The 25,453-nt window shown below is 53.0% G+C and overlaps 1 protein-coding gene and 1 long non-coding RNA gene across 2 annotated transcripts; one reads left to right on the forward strand and one right to left on the reverse strand.

Moving 5' to 3' along the window:
• Positions 1 to 2,488: 2,488 nt before the first annotated feature.
• On the forward strand, positions 2,489 to 6,594 carry LOC112645330 (uncharacterized). Its single transcript, XR_003127042.3, has 4 exons — positions 2,489 to 2,920; positions 3,391 to 3,571; positions 5,098 to 5,164; positions 6,379 to 6,594. It is a non-coding gene; the product is annotated as an uncharacterized LOC112645330 (long non-coding RNA).
• CBLC (Cbl proto-oncogene C) lies at positions 4,046 to 20,958 on the reverse strand. Its single transcript, XM_025424712.3, is given in 12 exon segments — positions 4,046 to 4,311; positions 4,435 to 4,550; positions 7,548 to 7,616; positions 8,031 to 8,192; positions 9,873 to 10,004; positions 10,650 to 10,737; positions 13,735 to 13,872; positions 15,301 to 15,422; positions 15,691 to 15,847; positions 16,085 to 16,231; positions 20,530 to 20,687; positions 20,689 to 20,958. Coding segments are annotated over 12 exon segments (1,494 nt in total). The 5' UTR covers positions 20,884 to 20,958; the 3' UTR covers positions 4,046 to 4,301.
• Positions 20,959 to 25,453: the final 4,495 nt, after the last annotated feature.

Genomic DNA, 25,453 nt, shown 5'->3' on the forward strand with positions numbered 1-25,453 from the left:
CTCACTCGTGGACAAAAGTGTTCCCGGGGCAAGCTCACACGCTGCGACCCCGGACACCCACTCCCCAGCTCCTCTGGCTCCCACTCGTGCACCTACTTGGTCCAAGCCTGGGCTGGACTCTGGTAAGCACCCTCTTATCAGCCACTCCCACTTCCACTTTCCTCAAGAATCCAACCGCCAAGGCTCCAGGCGAAGGGGAAGGACCTAATGGAGCGTGTAGGAAGGAGAAGAGGCACGAATACCAGCCACAGCCCCTCGCAGACTTGCAGAAACTAGTACCTTAACGTCATCTGCCCTTGTCCCCTACAATTTATTCCACAAAACAGCCAGAGGGATCCCGTTAAAATGTGAGTCAACCCACATCACTCTTCTGCTCAGAATCCTTTCAGGGCTCCTCCCAGTAAGAGCAAAAATCCACTCCACGGCTCGCGAGGTCTTCGATTTGGTCCTCATTACCTCCCCGATTCCATCTTTCTTTCTCTTCCCCCTTGCTGGCCCTGTTCTTGCCACCTTGGTCTCTTTGCTTCCTGCAATGCCAGGCATGTTCCGGCCTCAGGACCCTTGCACTTGCTCTTCCCTCTGCTGGGACATTCTTCCCCACGGAGCTCCATCCCTTACTTGCTTCAAATCTCTTCTCCAACACCACCTCATCAGTTCCCCCTGACCGTCTTATCTAAAATAGCAATTCCTGCTATCCCGGCCATTCCTATTTCCCTTATCTTACTATATTGCTCCTCTAGGACACTTATCGATGCCACATATTTATTTTTTATTGTTTGTCTTGTGTAGAACATAAGTGCTAAGAGGATGGAAACTTTGTTTTGCTTTCCACCGTATCTCCAGCGCCTACAACGGTGCTTGGTTTGAGAAGTGGCGTCAACATCTGTGTAATAAATGAATTTCCCAATCCCAGCCTTCTTGTCTCATGTGTATACACTGTCACATTTTAATTAGCGAGCCTTATTTTTCATCTATGGCAGCCCTGCTATCTGCGGTTTCACTTTCCACGGTTTGTTACCTTCGGTCAACAGTCTGGAGGCAGATGATCCTCCTGCCAATGTATGTTTCAGAAGGACAAGAGTAGCCTAGGGTTACGTCACAATGCATGTGTCATTCCCCTCACTGCATCTTTCACACAGGCATTTATTGTCTCACATCATCGCAAGAAGGGTGAGTACAGTACAGTAAGAAATTTTGAGAAGGAGACCACCTTCACATAACTCTAATTACAGGATATTGTTATAACTGTTCTATTTTGTTATTAGCTATTGTTAATCTCTTACTGTACCTAACCGGTAAATTAAACTTAACCACTATGTACAGATGTCCAAGTACTAAGTCCCTAGTCAATAAATACAGTGCAGCGAGGGGTGGATACTGTCTGTGGTTTCAAGCATCCGGTGGGGGTCTTGGAAAGTTCCTCTTGAGGATAAGAGGGGGGACTATTATACCTTAAGCCCATTATTTTACAGTGTGTGACGGTTGACTTTAAAACTAGTGCACGCGGGCAGCCCGGGTGGCTCAGTGGTTTAGCACCGCCTTCGGTCCAGGGCCTGATCCTGGACACCCAGGATCGAGTCCCACATCAGGCTCCCTGCATGGAGCCTGCTTCTCCCTCTGCCTTTGTGTCTTTGCCTCTCTCTCTCTCTCTCTCTCTCTCTCTCTGTGTGTCTCTCATGAATGAGTAAATAAAATCTTAATAAAAAATATATAAAAATAGCCTTAAAAAAAAAACAAACAAAACTAGTGCATGCTTGGGATGTTTGGGTGGTTCAGTGGTTGGGCATCTGCATTTTGCTCAGGTCATGATCCCAGAGTCCGGGATTGAATCCCGCAGTGGGGTCCCTGCATGGAGCCTGCTTCTCCCTCTGCCTGTGTCTCTGCCTCTTTCTTTATGAGCCTCTCAGGAATAAATAAAAATCTTTAAAAAACAAACAAACAAAACCCTGTGCATGGTTTGTGGAATACGGGATCATGACACACCAGGAGGGGAATGGTGATTCCCTAGTCATTCTAGATTCGCATCTGGACAACGTAACTACTAAAAGTCTGTGATGTCTTGGAGGGCAGCGTGAATGCGTTCTGAGTTGGACAACAACAGTTAATCGTGCAGGAAAGGTTTAGATAAGAACTTTTTTTAATTTAAGTTTTCTATTTTTAAGTCATCTCCACACCCCATGCAGGGCTCGAACTGATGACCTCGAGGTCAAGAATCACATGCTCTTCCGACTGAGCCAGGCAGGCGCCCCTAAGTCCTGCTATACTTTGAATCAGGACCTCCTAATGCCAGAGAAGCAGGGCCTGGTTGGTCTACTCCCTTGCGAAGCTGGGACACATTCTATTTTCCAAAAATGGCTGCAACAGTATCTCTCATTCTTTTTTTTTTTTTTTTAAGATTTTATTTATTCATTCATTCAGAGAGAGCGAAGAGAGAGGCAGAGACACAGGCAGAGGGAGAAGCAGGCTCCATGTACCAGGAGCCCGATGTGGGACTCGATCCCGGGTCTCCAGGATCACACCCCAGGCTGCAGGCGGCGCTAAACCACTGTGCCACCGGGGCTGCCCAGTATCTCTCATTCTGTATGCAATTCTGACAATCTGATCTTGACACTCCCCTGAGAAGGGGGGACCTAAGTCCTTTCCTCTTTTATATCTGTGCAGTTTTGTGACTCACGCGTAAACAAGAGAATGTGGCAGAGGCGATGCTGCAGGACTTCCAAGATTAGGCAGAAAGGGCCACCCAGTTTCTGCCTGGGTCACTGGAAGACTCCACGACGCCTTCAGCCACCACTCAAGCAGTCAGGCTACCTTAGGCCACCATGCTGTGGGGAAGCCCAAACTAGCAAGTGTGGCGACCACATGGAGGGGTCTGACTCCAGAGAGATGTCTGTTCAGCCCCCCAGATGCCCTGATTGCCCAGGTACCCCCTGATTGCAGCCTGAGCTAGGACCACCCACCTGAGCCCCCCCCAGATCCTGGCCCGCAGCTACCACGATGCTGGTGTCCACCACTCAGTGTCTGTTATTTGTTCCGGTAACAGCTAGTGAGAGCAGCAGCCACGGCCAGTTGCTGGGGTGGCAGAGGCAGTGAGGTGACAAGTGTCCATTGGTCATCGGGGTGCCAGTGTATGTATCCTCATCAGACCAGTTCTGTGGCGTGATCGGGGCTGGGCTACGGTTGGAGCCCGCTGCTACTGGTTCCTTTCCCTTTCACAGCTTACTTTCCTGTCCTGGTTCTCTAATCACTTCCGGGATTCTGTGAGAGACCCCAAGTTCTCTCAATGAATTCCCTTTCTGCCCCCAGAGGTGACTTCTGCTGCTTGGGACAAATCTCTGGTGTGTGCATCTATGCTCCCTTTATACCAGGATACCTTTTCCTCTTCTTTTCCAGCTCAGCTTGGATGCCTCCTCCTAGAGGCCCTCCCTGACCTCCCAGGGTGGCTCAGCTGCCCACTCTGGGCTTCCGTGGTCGTCCTCTGTTTCTCCCATTCCCCCCAGCCCCGCCCACTCTGGGGTGTCACTATCTGTCACCCATTGACTGTGAGCCACCAGGAGGCAGTGACTGATTGCTGGTAAGTGTACCCAGCCTCATGCAGCCCAGGGCTGGGAACAGGACAGGGCTCAGGGGGTGCAGACTAGATCCCTACAAGATTAGTGGTGAAGTGGGGAGACACTTCTTCAGTTTAATTTGGACTGGAATTCACTCCCAGAGTGGAATGGAGGAAAGAGAGGGATAGGAACATTGGGGCAACACCAGGTGCATAAGTCTTAAAGAAATTTAAGGTCCTTTTGATTAGGGACTTAGTACTTAGATATCTGGATCTAGTTCCAGAAATTCCTTTGCATTAATGGGGAAAGAGTTGGCTGCCTGATTCCCTGAGAACTTGGGACTCTGAACTCCTGGGTCTGAGGGGAGGGGCCGGGGATGGGGCCCTGGACTCCTGGATCCTCCCACTTGCCCCTCCAGACCCCTGGGGTTAATCTTGTGGGTGACCCCCATTCCCAATGTCAAGCTGCCCTCTGGTGGCCTGCATTTTCTCCACATATAAGAGGACAGCCAGGCTTGGCAATTTATTATTCACAAACTCCTTCCAGCCCCTGGGGTTCCCTTTAGCAGCACATTTAGTACCCTGAGAGGCAGAAAGAGAGGTTAGATAGAATCACAGCCAGGTTGGGCGACAGGGCAGGGCCAGGCCAGGGGAAGGAACCTGCCTGGGGCTCAGATGGAGTAGATTAACCAGCCCCCATGGCTGGGCGGTGATCATGGGCCCCACAAGGACAGCCAGAGGGGTGATTTTGCCTTTAGGAGTTTCTGCAATGGAGAGAGTTTGAAGAAGGGTTGTCCATCTCATAGGATCAGTGTTTCCCTTATGCACCCCCATCCCATCTTCCCGCATACCTGGGAGTCCTGGACCCCAGCTGCCTCTCCACTTACCCTGTGGCTCCCTCCCTGGCCTGAGGGCTAGAGGTGATTTGCCACGGAGCTAAGGCCACAGTCTTAATTCTTGGCAAGGGAATAGGGCCCTGCAGTCTGGGGAGGGCTGGAGGTACCTGGAGGGGAAGAGATTAAGAGATGTCACAGCTGAACTACAGCTATCTTTCATTTCACAGTCCCAAACAGCAGTAACACATTGGTGGCTGGGGGGCGGGGGGGAGGTGGGAGAGACAATATGACAGTCTTGTCCCTGGTCCATGCTTTTTTTTCCTTAGCACCTCTGGCTTGAGTAGAAAGTTTTGTTTGTCCACCCATCCCTCCATCTGTCCAACCATCCATCCATCCACCATCACCCATTCACCCACCTATCTACTCATCTACCCCTCCATCCACCCATCCCTCCATCTATCCAATCATCCATCCACCCATCCATCCACCATCATCCATTCACCCACCGATCCATCCATCCATCCTTCCATCCATCCATCCGTCCGTCCGTCCATCCATCCATCCATCCATCCATCCATCCATCCATCCATCCGTCCATCCATCCATCCATCCATCTCACAAACATTCCCTGAGCATCTACAGTGTGTCAGGCACTATTCTAGGTTCTGAAGAGACAGCTATGAATAAAACACACAAATCTCTGTCCTCATGCAGCTGATGATCTACTAAGCAAGAGACTTACCACGAATAAACAGTGCATGGACAAGGAAATATCCAGAGAGTGAGTAATCAGTGCACAATACCATGAGTAATCAGTGCATGAGCAAGAAAATATCCCGAGAGTGTTAGATGTTCTTCAGGGAACTGAAACGGGCATTGGGAGAGTAGGGGTCAACTCATAAATGGCTGGAGAAGACCTCTTGGAAGGGGGTGGACTTGAACAGAAGGGCCGAATGGAAGAAGGGTGTAGGCAGAGGTCCTATGATGGGTAGTGGGCTGGGTGGCTTGTTAGAACACAGCAGGGGTCCACTGTTGCTGAAGAGGAGTTGGGGGGATGGTAAGAGGTCAGAGAGGTTGGGAGGGGTCAGATTCCTCCAGGCCTTGTGGGCTGCAGAGAGTATGTTGGCTTTTTCTCGGAGCCCTGGGGAGCTAATAGGGTCTTCTAAGAGGCTAGGACGGGGTGTGACCCAGGTCATACACACTCAGTCTTGCCCACTTCATCAGAACCCGTGGGGCCCAGCCCAGGTTTATTGCTATTCTCCACATGGAGAGAGTGAGGAGGTGAGAGGTCCCCAGTGGCCAGCGAGGTGCCAGGGTCCCACTGAATGAGTCTTGCTGCCTAGAGGTGGATTTCTCAGATGGAGAACAGCAGGGTAGGAGCAGCAGATGCAAACCACAACCGCACTGACACAGCCCCCTTTGCCCCGTGCCCACAGCAGCCCAACCCCTCGCCCCCATGCGGCAGCGACTGGCATGATGCCCATTTCACAGACAAGGGAACAGAGGCCCAAGGGAGTGGAGGATGGAGTCTGGAGTCTAGAGCCAGGGGCCTGGGGGCCAGTCCTGACTCTTTCACCTTGAGCTAGTGACCTCACATCTCACTCTGCATGATAGGGATCCCAACAGGACCTACTTCACTGGGTTGTCATGACAATTAAATCAATACATTAAAAGCAGTGCCAGGCATATGGCAAGTTATACACACGTTAACTGTTCTCATATGGTGGTCGCTTTGCTGGGAAGCGGCGCCCCCAGGCCGCCTCTCTTGCAGCATGTTTTGAAGGATGAAGGGGTAGGAGTTGACTGGGATTTGAACTGGGCTGGGTCTGGGGAGAAGAGGAAAGGGCATGCCAGGCGGAGGGCCCAGCCGAGGCAAAGGTGTGCCCATGTGGCCGGAGGTGCCCCATCGGCCTGCCGTTCTGGCTGTGTCCCCCTCATTGTCCTCAGGGAGCAGGCTGAGTGCCTCCTAATGTTTCCATTTGCTTTTGGCTGCAGGTCTGGATCTGTTTTTAGCTTCCCTGGCTGGTGTCACCGCCACCCCCCTTCCTGCTGGCTCACTTGTTTGCTGCGGTCGAATAATGTTCCCGGACTTCCTGAGCTGTTTGTTTGAAGACAGCCCTGTATTGATTGAATCTAGTGTGTGCTCAGCCTGAGATGCTAAGAGAGACTGGCCCCTCCCCAGCAGGCCAGGGGCTTGGAAAATCCTGAGGTAGGAAGTGAGGGGTGTGGGGGGAAAGAAGGCTGGGGCTTGGGGCACCTGGGTGGCTCAGTGGTTGAGTGTCTGCCTTTGGCTCAGGGCATGATCCCAGGGTCATGGGATCGAGTCCCGCATTGGGCTCCCTACAAGGAGCCTGCTTCTCCCTCTGCCTGTGTCTCTGCCTCTCTCTCTGTGTCTCTCATGAACAAATAAACAAAATCTTAAAAAAGAAGAAGGAGAAGGAGAAGAAGAAAGCTGGGGCTTGCTTAGAAAATAAGCAGAGGATTTTAGGGGTTTCTAAGACCACCCCCTCCTAACCACTAGATTCTCTTGTATCACATTTTGAGGTTTTGGCAAGTGCAGTCACCTTTCTGAGCCCTTTTCCTCTGAAAAAATGAAGAGGGGAACAGCTTTGACTTTGTAGGGCTGCTGGGAAGACCCAGTTCACTGTATCCATTCAAAGGCTGTCCACTGAATACCTGCGATATGTCAGGCACTGCTCTAGACTCTGGAGACATAGCAGAGAAGACAAAGTCCCAATCTCTGGGAGGGCTACAACCTGCTGACTGGGATAGAAACAGACTGTACCCTCTGCTAGGTGGTGAAAAGAACTATGGAAGTCAGCAGAGAAGAGGCTTGGAGGGAGGGGGGTTCCTTTTATCAATAAGATAGGCTGGTCAGGGAAGTCTCCCTGAGAAGGAGATGAGAAAGCAAGCCTGGAGAAAGGAGATCCAGGCAGAGGGAATAGCTCGTGCAAAGGCCCTGGGGTTAGACATGCCTGGGATGCTGGAAGGAGAGGCAGAAAGCCAGCAAGGGGGATGAGTAAGGAGGAGAATGAGAGAGTATAGAGGATCGCCTAGCGCCTTGTCATTGGGTACAGAGGGTAAGTGCTGGGCCTGGAGTCCCTGAGGGAGCCCGGGGCTGAACGAGACCTGAGCTGCCCACCTCACACCAGTATCTGACTCACCACTTTCAGCCAGTCTTTAGCTGCGGACACATTCAGCTGAGGGGGTTGTGGGGGGGCTGAGGAAGCCACCTAGGAGAGACACAGGGTGGGGAGGGGATTGTAAGCTGTCATATTCCCCCTACGTGTCCTTCTGCCTAGAGTCCCAGCACTCTTCTAGGCTTTGGAGATGGAATGGAGAATAAGGCAAAGTCCTAACCCTGGGGAGAGTTACAGCTAGAGGAAGTCAGAGCCTCAGACCCTTGGGGAAACAAAGGTCTAGGTCCCTAGGAACCCTAGGTCACCAGCTCCCTCAGACCCAGGGGTCCAAACCCCAGTCCCCTCCTCCCTCAGACCCAGGGGTCCAGACCCCAGTCCCCTCCTCCCTCAGACCCAGGGGTCTAGACCCCAGTCCCCTCCTCCCTCAGACCCAGGGGTCTAGACCCCAGTCCCCTTCTCCCTCAGACCCAGGAGTTCCAGTTTCAGCTCCTGCCTGGCCCTGCTTACCTGCCCCAGCTCCTCCTCTCCATCTGCTTGGTCTCTGTTCTCTCTCTGGTCCTCAGCAGCGGCCCTGGCTTCCGCTGGCCTCACTTGGATTTGATGGACACTCACAGCCTCATGGCCCTTGATCTCTGTGCGGCAGAAGGGGCAGGTCTGGCTGTCGGAGTTCTGGTGGGGGGAAGGATAGGGTCAGGGTCTCCCTGGTCTCCTCCATGTCCCTTGGGACCACAGGGCCTTCCTCCCTAACAGAGCGACGTGCTGAGGCCAGATGGAGGAAACAGAGAGAGGGAGAGGAGTTGGGAAGGGGGGGAATGAGGGGATGCAGGATGGGAAGGGGGACACGGGAGCAGAGCGTGAGGTCAGGAGGGGCACCCAAGCAGGGAGCCCAGCGGGCGGAGCCAGGGTGTTGTGTGGGGGGAGGGGCAGGGCTCAGCTGTCCTGGGATGCTGTCACCTCGGAATGCCTGATGCACTTGCTTGGGCCTGTACTAATCGTGGTGAGCCCCACAGACATCTGTCTCACAATCACCACTGGGGCCACTGTTGGGGCTCAGCTGGTCCCTGCGGTGCTTATGATCATAGGACACACCTTAGCAGCAACTGCCAGTGAGCTCTCAAAAACAAGACTGAGGGGCGCCTGCGTGGCTCAGTGGTTGGCCATGTGCCTTTGGCTCAAGATATGGTCCCGGGGCCCTGGGATCGAGTCCCTCATCGGGCTCCCCGCAAGGAGCCTGCTTCTCTCTCTGCCTGTGTCTCTGTCTCTCTCTCTGTGTCTCTCATGAATAAATAAATAAAATCTTTAAAAAAAAAAAAAACCAAGATTGATTACTCACAGGTCCCGGGGGATACGTTGCATGCTGGCTCCTCACAGTGAGTCCCAGGTGGACAGAGAGAGAAGATGCATGCACCCAGGGCTCTGCCTTTATTGGGCGCTGAGTGTGGTATCTACGGATTTGCAGGTTTACTCTTCATTGGCGAATTTAAGGCATTAGGGCATGGGAAGGGAAAAGTGGGGTCACTTAAGGGGTCTGCTATCTGACTAGTTACCCCGGGTTTTCTAAAGGGGAACTTCATGAGAGGGGTGGCCTGGTTCCTTATTCTGTCGTTTTGCTAGGAGCTGTGTCCTACAGCTGGCAATATGTGTATTCAAGATGAATGAATGCCTTTGGAATGCATGCCTCAGCCATCAAAAACATGTAACGGGCACCTGAGTGGCTGAGCGTCTGCCTTTGGCTCAGGTCATGATCCTGGAGTCCCAGGATCGAGTCCGCCATTGGGCACCTGGTGGGGAGCCTGCTTCTCCCTCTGCCTGTGTCTCTGCCTCTCTCATGAATAAATAAATATTATCTTAAAAAAAATAGTGTGTCAAACACCTCCAATTACCATCAAAAAGCTTAATATCAGGCACCTACGGTACACAGGGGCAACAGCCCCAGTTTCCCAGGGACCTTTGCAGAGGGCTTTGTGGGCTTCACCATAGCCCTTGAGAAGTTACTACCATCAGCTCCCCCTTCTCCAGGGCAGGAAGTCAAGGCTCAGAGAGGGGAAGCCACCGGCCCCAGATCACCCAGCCAGGGAACAAGGAGCCCTTTCTGCTAATAATAACGCAGCTGGAGAAGGAGGAGCGGAGATGAGAGATGCAGAGCAAGATAGAGACAGAGGCACATAGAGAGGTGGGCTCCCGCTCATCACTCCTGAGTGACCCCAAGCAAATCCCTGCTCTCCCTGGGCCTCACTTTCTCCATCTGATCCATGAGGCCTGTGGGAAATCCTACCAGGACTTTTAACATAAAGGGGGCTGGGGTTGGGGTGGGGAGACTAGGCAGGAAGGCAGGGCGGTCAGACCCACCTGCCAGGCGGCCAGGCAGCGGCTACAGAGCAGGTGCCCACAAGGCTTGATTTTCACGTCCTTGTTGCCCTCAGCGCAGATCTTGCAGAGCTCGAACGTGGAGTTCATGGCCCAGTATAGCTGTAGCTGTTCCTAGCAGGGGAGAAGATGGGGAGGATGGGAAGGGAGGTGTTAGCCATGGGGATACAAGTCAGGCCACGGGAAGAAAGTCCCAAACCTCTGTGCTAGCCCTGAACCCTCCTAAGTTGAGGGCCGTGTGTCCAGCGGCCTCTTCCATGTACTTTATTATGAAACTCAGTCTCTGGGGTGGTCTATACTCAGCGTTGCCAGATTTAGCAACTAAAAATATGAAAAATGCCCTGTTAAATTTGATTTTTAGGTAAATAATGCATAATGTTTTAGGTCTGAGTATATCCCAAATACTGTGTGGGATATACTTATACCAAAAGATTTCATTTGCTGTTCCTCTCTCACCCGTGGGGTGGCTGTGAAGACTAGGAACTGGTCCAGGGGCTATCACTGGGGGAAGTTCAAGTACATCAGCCATTCTGATCATCTCAGCAGTATTGTTTCCTGGTTTAATCCCCACAAAAACCGCTGGGGAAGAGGTACGAGGAACCGTGTTTTCCAGAGAAGGAACAGAGGCAGAGAGAGGCCAAGTGATTTACCCCGTCACATGGTCACCACACAGCCACAAAAACCCAAGGCCTGAGTCTGCGGGAGAGACTTCCGGAGTAGAGGCACAGTGGGGGTGGGAGGCACAGGCCTGGGCCTCACCTCTGACACGTGGATGTACTGATGGGGTTCCATCTGGTAGAGTTCAGTCAGGTCTGGATTGTGGCTCCTCCCATTTGGGTAGAGGTAGCTGGGGAAGAGAGGCAGACCGAGGGCCGTCTAGCAATCCGCACCCCAGAGGAGCAAGGACTCCCCCTGACTCTGCCATGGGCCCAGGGCCTCTGTGAGCATTTCTCCCAGACCCATCATTGGCCTGGGGATCTTCTCTCTTCTTTCTCACCACACTGGGACTTTCCAGGGCAGGGCCGTGTCCCCTCAGACCCCCCAAAAAGGCCACATTAGACCTGAGTGTCTCAAGCTCTAGAAACACAAATCAGCTCAACAAGAACCAGGAAACTGGAATGCTTGGGTGGCTCAGTGGTTGAGTGTCTGCCTTTGGCTCAGGTTGTGATCCCGGGGTCCTGGGATTAAGTCCCACGTTAGGCTCCCTGCAAAGAGCCTGCTTCTCTGTCTGCCTATGTCTCTGCCTCTCTCTGTGTGTCTCTCATGAATAAATAAATAAAATCTTTAAAACAAAAAAAGAACCAGGAAACTGACCGAGTCCCAGGCTTCACCCTCCCAGAGCACCCCCGTTCTTGAGGGTTCAGGCCCAAGTATAAGAACATCTCAGAAAAAAAAAAAAAAAAAAAAAAGAACATCTCAGGTCACACATTGCTAGACTGACCCAATCCTGGTCTTAGACTAGCAGAATTAGAAGGACCCTTCTAGATCATCTGCACTCCTCATTTTACATATAGTTACTGAGGTTCAGAGTAGGAAAGGTCGCTGCTGGAAGCCACACAGGGGTCTAGAGGGATGCAGGACCTGGGCTGTGGGTGCGCTCTGACCACCAGGCTCCAGAGCAGCCGAGAAGAAGTCTCCTAAATCTCTGGGTCACTGGTGCCCCCTGAGACCAACAGTGGGGCCACAGCTCCACTGAGGCTGGTGGCTCTGTCTGGCCAGCCCAGTAGAGCAGGGCAAGTGCCCGTGCCTGGTTCCCAGAGCAGCTCTCCCACATACAGTGTACCCTGGGCTGGGCAGCTCTACCTCCCTGCACTCAGTTTTCCTTTCTGTAAAATGAACATAATCATGCCAGGGGCAAAGACTGGTGGCACCCATAAAACATGTGCAGTATCCTTTCCCCAGACCTAAACGCCCCCAGAGGGAACTGCTCTGATCAATTTTATTATTTATTTATTTTTTAAAAATATTTTATTTATTTATTCATGAGACACACAGAGAGAGGCAGAGACGTAGGCAGAGGGAGAAGCAGGCTCCTTGCAAAGAACCCAATGCGGGACTCGATCCTGGGACCCTGGGATCACAACCTGAGTCGAAGGTCGACACTCAACCGCTGAGCCACCCAGGCATCCCTGCTGTGATCAACTTTAGACCTAGAAAGCCACCTCACTGTGGGGTTGAAGAGACTCACTGAGTCTCTTCTCCCCTTTCAGGGCCTTTATCTTCCTGTCTTTATAATGGTGGTGGGGTATGTGTGCGAGGCAGGTGCAGGGGGTGGGGGTTCAACCAGATTGATGGTGTGTTCACACTTATTTTATCTCTAGAATCCTTTTCTCCAATGAAGTCTGACTGGGAACTCAAGACATTACGGTGGGTGAGGGTCCATGTACTGAGCCTGGCTTCAAAACCTAGCCGATGAGCTCAGCAGCTGCGTGACCCCGGCAAGTAGCTCCGTGTCTCTGGACCTCAGTCTTTCTCGGTTGTCGGATAGGGATATAATAAATAGTATAACCAAGAGAGCTTCTTTATTCTTGGATTCTGGATCTGTAAATGTTTCTACCTGCTAAAATGTCTGTCACCCCCAAATCAATAGTCATGGCACTTGGGTGATCATTCGTTGACTATACAGAGTGGCAAAAAATTTGAGTCACCTGATGCATTTCTGAGCGAGGTTGGAGAAGGCGACACTCTGCCTTCTGGTTTCAGCTCCTTGCTCTGTAAACAAATATCCTTATCAGTGGATTTAGTGCCACTGTTTTTTTGTACTTTAGCGCTTCTTGTTGGTGATTTCGCCATCTTAAATGACCCCCAGATAGTGCTGGGGTGCTGTCCAGCATTCCTAAGTGTAAGGCTGGGATGCATCTTATGGAGAAAGCACAGGTGTTAGAGGAGCTTCCTTCAGAAGTGAGTTATAGTGCTGTTGGCCGGGAGGTCACTGTGAGAGAATCGACTACATATTAAATACGGTGTCGTTCGGCAGAAAAACACATAAAGGTAACTACTGGTTACCAATAAGGCAGCAATTGGTTGACAAAAATGTGACCAGATGGGACGCCTGGCTGGTGCAGTCGGTAAGGCATGTGATTCTCAATCTCGGGGGAGTGAGTTCAAATTGCATATTGGGTGTGGAGCCCACTTAAAATTTAAAAAGGGGCACCTGGGTGGCTCAGTGGCTGAGCGTCTGCCTTTGGCTCAGGTCATTATCCCGGGGTCCTGGGATCCAGTCCCGCATCACGCTCCCTGCAGGGAGCCTGCTTCTCCCTCTGCCTATATCCCTGCCTCTCTCATGAACAAATAAATAAAATCTTTTAAAAAGTCCACAACAGTCTAGATTCTAGAACAGGCTATGGTTATCTAGAAGGAAAAGCTTTTCAGCAGAATTCCCAGGAATGGAACCAGTGGAACCACTCCCCACACGCGTCCCCCAGCCACTTGCTAGCCCACATGGCAGCTTTCTGTGAACTAAAAAAGGCGCCCTTGGGGGGTGGCTCAGTGGGTTAGGCTTCCGACTCTTGATTTTGGCTGAGGTCCTGATGTCAGAGTTGTGAGATCAAGGCTGGTGTCGGGCTCCAAGCTCGGCACGGAGCCTCCAGGAGCTTCTTTCTACCTGCCTCCCTGCCCCGCCCCTCTCTGCAATAAACAAATAAAATCTTTTAAAAAAGAAGAGAAGGCACCCCTTGCTCAAGACCCTCGTCTGCCACCTACTGGAACAATATGGTACTGCAAATGTGCAGCGTTTGCCGAGCAACCCGCGAGCCCCCAGAGTGATCTTGGGCAGTGCTCAACGCACACCACCTTTCCAAGTGCGTTCTGCTGACACCCTCCCCCTGCCAGGATGGTGACTCACAAGCCTTCCTTTTGTCCGTCCAGGAGTGCTTGGAACAGGGGTTTGTTGAGAGGGATGGTCTGCAGGATGCTGCCGTCTGAGCTCACGTATCCGATGGCCCAGTGACCCAGGCGAGTGCAGCTGGGACGGAAGATGTAGCTGGAGGAAGAGGTTGGTAGGATGGGGTGAGGGAGTGTCAGCCCTGGCTCATCTGGGACTTCACAGCTCCCCATTCTGTTCAGGACCCAGGTGTCTAAGTTCCCTTAACCTTCCCACTTTTTAAGGCAATGAGCATTAAGATTTCTGTCTGCCACTGTAGGGGATATCCACGTTTTACCTGCTCAGCTCTCTCCCTTCACTGGGAGACTTTAGACAAGGCTAGTTCTACCTTGGCCAATCAGTGCATTGTAGGATCCCTGACCATAGTGATGGAAATCAGCTCTGAGATTTTTGCTAGAAGTATCAGGAACAAGGTACCCCATTTCTACAGAGGTTGCTAAGCTGGGAGGGTGTATGGCTGGGATTCTAGAAGTCATTTGCCACCATAAGGAAAGACCATGTCTGAGAATGAAGCAAAAACAGAGGAAAGTAGACACAGGGAAGAATAGGAACCCATTCCTTACAATAGCTTGTCAGCACCTAGATCCAGCTGCACCCGAAACCCCATACCTGGTCTTTTCAATTACGAGAATTAATCCATCCCTTTTTCTTTCCCTTTAAGCCAGTTTGAAGTGTACCCGGGAGAGTGCTAACACAGTTGCTGTCCTGAGGTTCTCATACCTTGGCCCTGCAAAGATTCATGAATGTGAACTATTCCCTTAACCTTTAGTGTTCCAGGTAGCTCAGCCTCTCAATCCTTAGCCCTCTGGGAGGACCCAACAGCTCAAAATTCCTGGCTTGAAATAATTTAAGGACTCAGGTATCGGGGATCCCTGGGTGGCTCAGCGGTTTGGCGCGCCTGCCTTTGGCCCAGGGTGCGATCCTGGAGTCCCGGGATCGAATTCCACATCGGGCTCCCTGCATGGAGCCTGCTTCTCCCTCTGCCTGTGTCTCTGCCTCTCTCTCTCTCTCTCTCTCTCTCTATGTCTATCATAAATAAATAAATAAATAAATCTTTAAAAAAAAAAAAAAGGACTCAGGTGTCTGGTCCCTAGTCTCCTACCCCAGCAGGTGTAGGAGGGTCATCTTAAAAGATTTTAATAGATAGTACAGTATGAATTCCAATGTATCAGAAATGGATCTTATGCTGGGGCAAGGTCTTCAGGCCACGTATTATTCCTTTAGCTGCTGGACTGTGAGAAGGTGCATTGCAAGAGGGTGTCAGCGGAATTGCACTTCGGATGGTGGTGCATGTTGAGCACTGCTCAACATCATCAGGCTCCTGGGAGGTCCCAGAAGATGAGGCAGGATGGCAGGAGGCACTCAGCATCCTACCTCTTAGGTCTTGGCAGTCTGGGGGGTCACAGGTACCTCGGCCCTTCCATTCTTACTCTCCAAAGGCTGGCTGTGCTCCCACCACAGCCCAGCCCAGGCTCCAGACCCTGGAGCCCCCAGCAGCCTCCTCCTCCTGAGGCCGGGCCCTTTTACCTGCCTGGCTTGTCTCTGCAGGCCTGCAGACGCACTTGGACCTCATCGTATGTGAGGAAGGCCATGTAGCCCGGGTGGTTGACCGCCAGGAGCTGCCAGTTCTTGAGAAGCGTTGGCCATGGCTGGAGTGGGGCAACACTGGGGTCAGGGAGGGGCTGAGGAAGCAGCCCGAACCTCCTGCCTCCCTGGGTCTCAGAACATAGCCACTCAGCTTACATCCTTGGTGAGCCTAGGAACCTTACACAGAAGACCCCAGAACCTTCCCTTCCCCAGGAGCCATGAGTCTGGGATCCCAGCCTCTCTTCCCTCAGACCCAGGAGGCCATGTTCCCAACCTCTCCTTCCCCTCAGGACCCAAGATTCTGAGCTTCCAGCCTTGGCCTTCACTCACCTGAAAGAGCCTGGTGAAGATGTCAAACTCGAAGATGGACACGTGGCCACTGCAGGTGAGGTTAATGGTGGAGCGCAAGGCCAGGGCCGTGGCGCCTGATTCCACTGGGTGGCAGGTGCACAAGAGCGACTCAAACTCAGCCCAGGGCAGCATACACCTGGATGGAGGGGGGGTGGAGTATGCAGCTAAGGCCCCTGGGAACCTAGGATGGGAAGACCTCTAGGAAGGAGGCAGCTGAGGCCTGGACCCCTGGATCTGAGGGAGGAGGGGCTGGGGGCCTGGACTCCTGGGTCTGAGGGAGGAGGGGCTGGGGGCCTGGACTCCTGGGTCCCCAGGGCAGGGATAGGACGAGGGTCCAGGAGCTAAGCGGCCCTGGGGACAGGTGCTCACTCACCGGGCTCCGCAGTGCCTCCTCCAGAAGTTGTGGGCTGAGGCCTTGGTGAGCTTGTACGTGTGTCCACAGTACTCTCCCTTGGGGAAGAGCGCGCCCAGTTCCGCGTGCATGTAACTGAAGATGAGGGCCAGCTTGGCCAGCTGTCGCCTGTGGGGATGGGCTCTGAGGGCCTGGGCTGGACCTTGGGGCTCCCCCTGACACCTGCGCCCGCTGTGGGGAATATCCACGGCACCAGGCCCCCAGACACCGTAACGTATCAGTGCAGGGCCAAAGTCCATTGACACCCTGCCACCTCTCCCCTCCGTGAACCTCGATTTCCTTGCCTGTGAAGGAAAGGGAGGTGCTGCCCAATATCCGAGTCATCCTCCAGCAAACAGATCCCAGCCTCCTCCTGCAGCCCACCGGGGCCGAAGGAGGAGCCCTGCGTTGTCAGAGATGGGCGCACCAGAGCTGAGGGCACTGGGAGTGGTCTGTGAGCAGGGGCTGGGCTGCTCGGAGCCTTCTTGGTTTCAGCCCCCCGGTGGGGGGACCTCTGTGGACCTCTGTGCTTTCTCCTGCCAGCTGCCTCCCTAGGGTATGGGTCAGGATGTGGGGGGCAGCAAAGGGTAGCTCTGACTCTTAGCTGTGTCATTTTGGGGAGGTTCCTTTACCCCCCTTAAGACTGTTTCTTCAACTGTGAAATGGGCACAAGTGCAGGACATGCACAGCCCCTGTCTCCCAGGGGGATCAATACGGACTTTTCCATGTCTTTTTTTTTTTTTAAGGTTTTATTTATTTATTTATTTATTTATTTATTTATTTATTTATTTATTTAAGAGAGAGAGAGAGAGAGAGAAGGAACAGGAGGAGCAGCAGAAGGAGAGGGAGGAGGGGACCCCCGGTTGAGCAGGGAGCCCGACCTGGGGCTCCATCCCAGGACTCCCGGATCACGACCTGAGCTGAAGGCAAACACTCAACCGCTGAGCCACGCAGGTGCTCCTTGTCCAGCGTTAGGAGCACAGAAAATGCCCAGTGTACGTGGCATACAGTCGGCACTCAGTGCATGTTAATTATTATCGTTTGTATTATCTTATATTAAGAGCCTCCTTGAGCCAGGTCTATAGGGTTCCTGGCACCTTATAGGGCTATCCCTGAGGTGCCTAAACATCTCCCCTTCCCAGAGTCGAGTACATAGCCACTACCAGCATGTGGCTGGTCCAAACGGACATGTGCTCAAAATGTGAAATACACAGCAGATTTCTGAAACTTAGTGGAAAAATTTTAAAAAGAATGTGAACTATCTTATTAATTATTGCTTTATACTGATTATAAGTTGAGATGATAATATTTTACATATTGTGAGTAAAATAAAGGGAAGGTTATTAAAACTCATTGCACTTGTTAAAATAAAATCTTTCTTGGGTGCCTCCCTGGCTCAGTCAGTGAAGCCGGTGACTCTTGATCCCGGGGGTGTGAGTTCAAGCCCCATGTTGGGTGTAGAGATTACTTAAAAATAAAATCTTAAAAAAAAATCTTTCTGTAAAATGTCTACTAGAAAATAAAACTACACATGTGGGTTGCATTAGATTTTAAGTGGAGATTGCTGTTCTAGGATCTTCTTCAGAGAGTTGCTATGACACTAGTAACTCTAGAACACTCACTCAGGTACTCACTAAGCCTCTATGCTTCCTAGTTTTTGGAACAGTGATTCTCAGTGGAGTTACACCACTTTCTAAGGGGCTTCTAGAAATTAACTTGACATCGTGATTATGGTAGAGAGGCTAGATTGTGGGGGACAATCCCCCCACTAGCAAAATTTACCCACATTCCACTCCACTTTCCAATGTCCCATCAGACATCAGTGAAAGTGGAAAATCTATTTTAAATTATCTAAACCTAAAGCCCAATTTTGTTTTACAAAAGCATTTTAAAAAATATTTTATTTATGTATTTGAGAGAGAGTGAGAGAGCACAAGTAGGGGGAAGAGGGAGAAACAGACTCCCCGCTGAGCAGGGAGCCCTACACGGGACTCGATCCCAGGACCCCAGGATCACGACCTGAGCTGAAGGCAGACAATCAACTGAACCATCCATGCACACCTACAAAAGCATTTTTCTGTACACCTTAAATTTCTGCTGAATTTTACAGAAATTCAACTCTCCTATATATGGCAGGAAGACTGGTTCAGTGATAAAGGATCCTGCCTAGCGGTGCAAGTGTCTGACTAGCAAGTTTGCCTTTCCGAATAATTTTAATTGTGTCTTGGCATTTTCGTTTGGAACACAGATAATGTTATTATGAAGGGCAGTCTTTTTGTCATCCCTTATAATACATTTGGGATACTATGGTGATTTAAAAAAAATTATGGGTAGGTAGTTAGTTTAACCTATGCATTTCATTTCAGGATGAATTTAAGGAGACACTACAAAGTATTTGCCTGAGAGGGTTGAGAGCCACCCGTCCAGACTTTGTTTTGTTCCAGGCTCTAGACCCCAATCCTCATCTGCTCTGGTCACTCAGCAGCCCCTTCCCCAGAGTTCAGAAGAGGGGGCCCTAGAGATAAGCCCCAGGACCTGAGCTAGCTGTTCCTCAGGTGGCGCCAGGGGACGGGGGTGCTGTGCATCATCCCCCAAGTCAGGCGGGACGATGGGGATGTCAGTCCATCCCTCCTCATGTAACAAGCTCGCTGGGGTGCCCACATTCCCAGATTGTGTGTCTAGGCCTCTGGGAGAGGGGGGCAATTTGAAGCAGGGTGCTGGGTGGCTAAGAAAGAGGTGAAATGGGGAGTTGAGGGCATCTAGTCCAAAGAAAAAACTGGATTGCTCAGTTTTCCAGCTTCTCTCAGGGAGAAGGGGTTGGGACTTGGACTCCTGGGTCTGAGGGAGCAGAGGACTAGGGCTCAGGACCCCTGGATCTGAGGGAGGAGGGGCTGGGGGGCCCCCTAAACTACTGGGTCTGAAGGAGGAGGAGGGTATGGGGGACCTGGACTCTTGGGTCTGAGGGAAGAGGGGCTGGGGGCCTGGACTCCTGGGTCTGAGGGAGGAGGGTCTGGGGGCCTGGATTCCTGGGTCTGAGGGAGGAGGGTCTGGGGGCCTGGATTCCTGGGTCTGAGGGAGGAGGGTCTGGGGGCCTGGACTCCTGGGTCTGAGGGAAGAGTGGCTGGGGGCCTGGACCCCCGGGTCTGAGGGAGGAGGGGCTGGGGGGCTGGACCCCTGGGTCTGAGGGAGGAGGGGGCTGGGGGCCTGGACCCCCCGGGTCTGAGGGAGGAGGGGGCTGGGGGCCTGGACCCTGAGTCTGAGAGAGGAGGGGGTGCTGGAGGCCTAGACCCATGGGTCTGAGGGAGGAGGGCGGTTGGGGGCCTGGACCCCTGGGTCTGAAGGAGGAGGGGCTGGGGGCCTGGACCCCCCAGTCTGAGGGAGGAGGGGGCTGGGGGCCTGGATCCCTGGGTCTGAGGGAGGAGGGGCTGGGGGCCTGGACCCCTGGGTCTGAGGGAGGAGGGGGCTGGGGTCCCGGATTCCTGGGTCTGAGGGAGGAGGGGGGCTGGGGGTCTGGACCCCTGGGTCTGAGGGAGGAGGGGACTGGGGTCCCGGATTCCTGGGTCTGAGGGAGGAGGGGCTGGGGGCCTGGACCCCTGGGTCTGAGGGAGGAGGGGGCTGGGGTCCCGGATTCCTGGGTCTGAGGGAGGAGGGGGGCTGGGGGCCTGGATCCCCCGGTCTGAGGGAGGAGGGGCTGGGGGCCTGGACCCCCGGTCTGAGGGAGGAGGGGCTGGGGGCCCGGACCCCCGGGTCTGAGGGAGGAGGGGCTGGGGGCCCGGACCCCCGGTCTGAGGGAGGAGGGGCTGGGGCCTGGACCCCCCGGTCTGAGGGAGGAGGGGCTGGGGCCCGGACCCCCGGGTCTGAGGGAGGAGGGGCTGGGGCCTGGACACCCCGGTCTGAGGGCGGAGGGGCTGGGGCCCGGACCCCCGGTCTGAGGGAGGAGGGGCTGGGGCCCGGACCCCCGGTCTGAGGGAGGAGGGGCTGGGGCCCGGACCCCCGGTCTGAGGGAGGAGGGGCTGGGGGCCGGGACCCCCGGGTCTGAGGGAGGAGGGGCTGGGGCCCGGACCCCCGGGTCTGAGGGAGGAGGGGCTGGGGCCTGGACACCCCGGTCTGAGGGCGGAGGGGCTGGGGCCCGGACCCCCGGGTCTGAGGGAGGAGGGGCTGGGGCCTGGACACCCCGGTCTGAGGGAGGAGGGGCTGGGGCCTGGACACCCCGGTCTGAGGGAGGAGGGGCTGGGGCCCGGACCCCCGGGTCTGAGGGAGGAGGGGCTGGGGCCTGGACCCCCCGGTCTGAGGGAGGAGGGGCTGGGGCCCGGACCCCCGGGTCTGAGGGAGGAGGGGCTGGGGCCTGGACCCCCGGTCTGAGGGAGGAGGGGCTGGGGCCCGGACTCCAGATGCCCTCTCTGTCCCGGGCGAGGGCGGCTGCTCACCTGAGTCTGGAGCCCTCCCGGAAGAGCTCGTCGTCCGCGCCCCTGTCGCCCCGGGATGGCAGCAGTGCCGCCACCTGCCTGCTCTTGGCCTCCAGGTTGTGAACGTAGACGATGAGAAAGTCCCTCGCACCCCCGGGGTCCTCGGGGCCGCCCCCCCCCGGCCGCCTGCCGGGCGTGGGCCACGTCGCGCAGCAGCTGCGCGGTGCGGGGCAGCAGGTCTCGCAGCGAGGGGGGCCCGGAGGCCAGCCGGGGGTCCCCGCATTGCTCCTCCAGGCGCTGCAGCAGCCCCACCGCGCGGCGGAGCTCGCGGGCCTCTTCCCACCGCCGCCCCCGGGGGGCAGCCGCCGCGGCCATGGGGCCCTCGGGTGCCGGGGGAGGGAGGCGGGCGGCGGGCAGAGGTGCGGCCGGCGCGGCCCGGGGTGGGGGCGGGGCCCCGAGCGGAAGGCGGGGGGGGGGGGGCGGACCCTGGGGAAGCAGGGAGGGGACTGCAGGTACGGGGTCTGCAGCGGGCGGAGGCGCGGGGCGGGGGAGGGTCTGGTACCCGGCTTCCTAGAGATGGGGTGCGCAAGTCTGATCCCCTAAAGAGGGCCGGATGGGTGGAGATAGGGGAAGACTCTCAATGGGCGGGGATTGTAGGTAGGATACCTGGGCCGCATCTGAGACCTTCTGGAAACTGGGTCTCAAGGTAGCACCGGAGGAGGGTACCTGAGGCTTTTGGGGTCGGGGGTGGGGCTGGGAGTTTCTGTTTTTTAAAGTTTAAAAATTTTTTTTTTTTTTTTTAATTTAAGAGAGACACAGAGAGCGAGGCAGAGACACAGGCAGAGGAAGAAGCAGGCTCCCTGCGGGGAGCCCCACATGGGACTCGATCCCGGAACCCCGGGATCGTGCCCTGAGCCGAAGGCAGACGCTCCGCCGCTGAGCCACCCAGGGACCCAGGAGGCTGGGGGCTTTATCCACCCTGCGGGGAGGTGGGGCTGGGACAGGGCATTCCTGGGGCTTTCGGATGCAGGTTTGGATCTTTAGCTGTAGCATGGGATTAAAGGTCAAAGAGCTGCAATTTCTAGAAGTCAGCGTCGGTGGAGATAGTGCGATCTCTTTGCCCCGGACAAGGAAAGCATAGCGCGACCAGACCAGACCCCCCTAGGTCCCCTAGTAGCAGGGCTGGGTGTCTGGGGGAGCAGGAATTTGGCAACATAATTCGTGAGTCCCCACGTGATGGGCGGGCGGGGTTGTGGGAAATCGGGCTAGAGCTGAGACACCCAGATTTCCAGAGGAGGTGGGCCCCTGGGTCCCCCAGGAGATGAGGCGGGAAGATGAGGTTCAAGAACGCAGAGGTCGAGACGCCTCTGGTAGGCTCCGCGCTGCAGGAGCGTGGTTTTCGCCCCAACCTGCGCACCTGCCCAGCTCTGGCTGTGCGCTGGGCGGCCACCCGGGGGCGCCGTGGACCGCGCCCTTCCTGCACCCCAGGCCCCCCCCTTTGAGGTGCGGGAAGGGGAAAGGGGTTTAGGATGAGAGTTGACCCGCTCATTCCAACACCCTTTCCTACTCAGGCCCTCATCCTCTCTTAGAACCCACGAATTCTTCACTTAGGGGATCTTCGACGTTGCATCTCAGACCGGGTCTTTGCATTCGGATGGCACGGTCTGTCTTCCAGCTCCTGGCATTTCTGCCCTGTCTCAGCCTGTTTCCTTTTCCAGAAACAGGATGAAAACCCAGTGGCCTGGCAAAAAGTCAAAATTTTTGACTATGGTAAGCGTTGATGAGGAGCTGTTGGAAGTGTGAATGAACAAATGAGTTGGAGAAGCCATTTGGCGGCCTCCATCAGACCTTGGACAGGGCATGAGGGTTGTTGGCTGCATCGTCCTGGGCTGTGGCTCCTAAGCATGTTTGCTCATGTGGGGACATATTACATACATACCCGAAACGGTTTCACAGGGTAATCCTTACCCAGACTATGTGCATGTGTTACAATAGCTTCTGTTCTATTTAATTCCATTTCATTAAAGGGAAAGTCGTGTTCGCCACCCACTAAATTGATTTCACAACCCACTAATGGATCTTGTTGGGCAGTTTGAAAATTACTGCCCTAAGAAACTCTAAGAGACAAGTTCAGAGATGTTAATTGCATTCTAGTCGGAAATGGAGAAAACTGGAAACAAGGTAAGGCCATCTACCAGCAGGAGGAGGGATGCATAAATTGCGGTATACTCTCACAGAGGCCTCCCACACTGCAGTTCAAGTGAATGAACTGGATACGCATTCCAATAGTGTGAGTCCTAAAAACATAATGATGAGTGTACTGGGTTGAATAGTGAGCCCTGCCCCCAAATTCAAGTGCGCTAGAACCCTATTTAGAAATAGAATGTGACCTTATTTAGAAGTAGGGTTTTTGCCGTTGTCACCAAGATGAGGTCATACTGTTAGGGTGGGGTGTGAACCCAACATGATCGGAAATTTGGACACAGACATAGGTATATACACGGAAGAAACCCACATGATGGGAGACACACGGAAGAAAGTCAGAGGCAGAGATTGGAGCCAAGGGATGTCAAGGATCACTGGCAAACCCCAGAAGCTAGGAAGAGGCAAAGGAGGATTCTCCTCTTGAGCCTTCAGGGAGAGCACAGCTCTGCCAGCACCATGATTTTGGGGTTCCTACTTTCCAGAAGTGGAAGGAAATAAATTTGTTGCTTTAAGCCACTCAGTTTGTGGTCTAAAGTGACAGCAGCGCTAGGAAACTAACATAAAAATAAAAAATAAAAAGCAAGTGCAGGGGTGCCTGGGTGGCTCAGTTGGTCACATTCAGCTCAGGTCTTGATCCTGGGGTCCTGGGATGGAGCCCCATGTCAGGCTCTCTGCTTAGTGGGGAGCCTGCTTCTCCCTCTCCCTCTGCCCCTCTGCCAGCTTGTGCTCTCTCTCTCTCATGAATAAATAAAATCTTTATTTTTTAAAAGATTTATTTTTATTTATTTATGATAGACACAGAGAGAGAGAGAGAGAGAGAAGCAGAGACACAGGCAGAGGGAGAAGCAGGCTCCATGCCAGGAGCCTGACGCGGGACTCGATCCCGGGACTCCAGGATGGCGCCCAGGGCCAAAGGCAGGTGCGAAACCGCTGAGCCACCCAGGGATCCCCTAAATAAAATCTTAAAAAAAAAAAAAAAGCAAAAGCAGAAGGATTACAGGATAATGACATTTATATCAGGTTTGAAAACCTGCAAAACCAATGCTGTAGATTATTTGGGGATGCATCTGTATGTGATAATAGTATGAAAACACGGGAGGTCGCACTGAACATGACATGCAGGATGTGGCAAAGGGCAAGGATGGACTCTGAGAAGAGGATGTGCCGAGACATCAATGATGTCATTTATAGTTTAATTTGAAAGATCTGGATCAAATATGGCAAAGTAGCTAGAGTTCATCTAGCCCCAAAGAGGATCCAAAACCAGTGAATGATAAGAAAAGATCTGCAGCATCGTTTTCAGTCGGATGAAAATCAAAACCACAATGAGATACCACTTCACACCTGCTAGGGTGGCTGTAATGGAAAAGACAGATAATAAGTACTGGAACGGCTGTGGAGGAATTGGAACCTCCATACCCTGCTGGTAGGAATGTAAAACGGTGCAGCTGCTTTCGAAAACAATTTGGCAGCTCCTCAAAGCAGAGGAAATAAAGAGATTTTATCTATGGCAAAATAGAGTTACTGTATAACCCAGCAATTCCACTCCTGTGCATATACATATATATTCTGGACAACTGAAAACGTGCATCTACTCAAGTGTTTGTGGAGACCACCTAAACGTCCATCAGCTGATAAATGGGTAAATTAAAAGCAGTTACCTGGACAATGGAAGGTTTTTTTGACCAGTAAAAGGAATGAATGCTACAATGTAGATAAACCTCAAAAACATTATGCTAGAGGTGCCTGGGTGGCTCATTTAGTTCAGTGTTGGACTTTTGATCTCAGCTCAGATCTTTTTTTTTTTTTTTAAGATTTTATTTATTTATTCATGAGAGACACTGGGAGAGAGGCAGAGACATAGGCAGAGGGAGAAGCAGGCTCCCTGCGGGGAGCCCGATGCGGGACTCGATCCTAGGATCCCGAGATCATGACCTCAGCTGAAGTTAGATGCTCAACCACTGAGCCACCCAGGTGCCCCATGATCTCAGCTCAGGTCTTGATCAGGGACATGAGTTCAAGTGCTGCATTGGGCTCTATGCTGGGCATAGAGCCTACTTAAAAAAAAAAAAATTAAAACAAAATAAAACAAAAACATTATGCTAAGTGAAAGAAGCCAGTCACAAAATACCATATACTGTATGATTAAATTTATTTATTTATTTTTTAAAGATTTTATGTATTTATTTTTAAGGATTTATTTATTTATTCATGAGAAACACAGGCAGAGGGAGAAGCAGGCTCCTCACAGGGAGCCTGAGGTGGGACTCGATCCCAGGTCTCCAGGATCACGCCCTGGGCTGAAGGCAGCACCAAACCGCTGAGCCACCCGGGCTGCCTGTATGATTAAATTTATATAAAGTGTTCAGAATAGGCAAATCTGTACAAATCTATATAAATCTATATAAAATATATTAGGGATCACCTGAGCTGAAGGAGGTTGGGGAGAAATACAGAGTGACTACTAATGAATATGGGGTTTATTTTGGGGGTGAAGACATGGTTTTAAATTGGTTGTAATGGGACACCTGGGTGGCTCAGCGGCTAAGCGCCTGCCTTCAGCTCCCCACGTGATCCTGGGGTCCTGGGATTGAGTCCCACGTCGGGCTCCCCGCAGGGAGTCTGCTTCTCCTTCTGCCTGTGTCTCCCTCTCTCTCTCTGTGTCTCTTCTGAATAAATAAGTAAAATTAAAAATAATAAATTGGTTGTAATAATTGCACAGCTCTTTGAATTTACTAAA

Source organism: Canis lupus, chromosome 1 (genome assembly GCF_003254725.2).
Source record: "Canis lupus dingo isolate Sandy chromosome 1, ASM325472v2, whole genome shotgun sequence".
NCBI classification, from domain to species: Eukaryota; Metazoa; Chordata; class Mammalia; order Carnivora; family Canidae; genus Canis; species Canis lupus.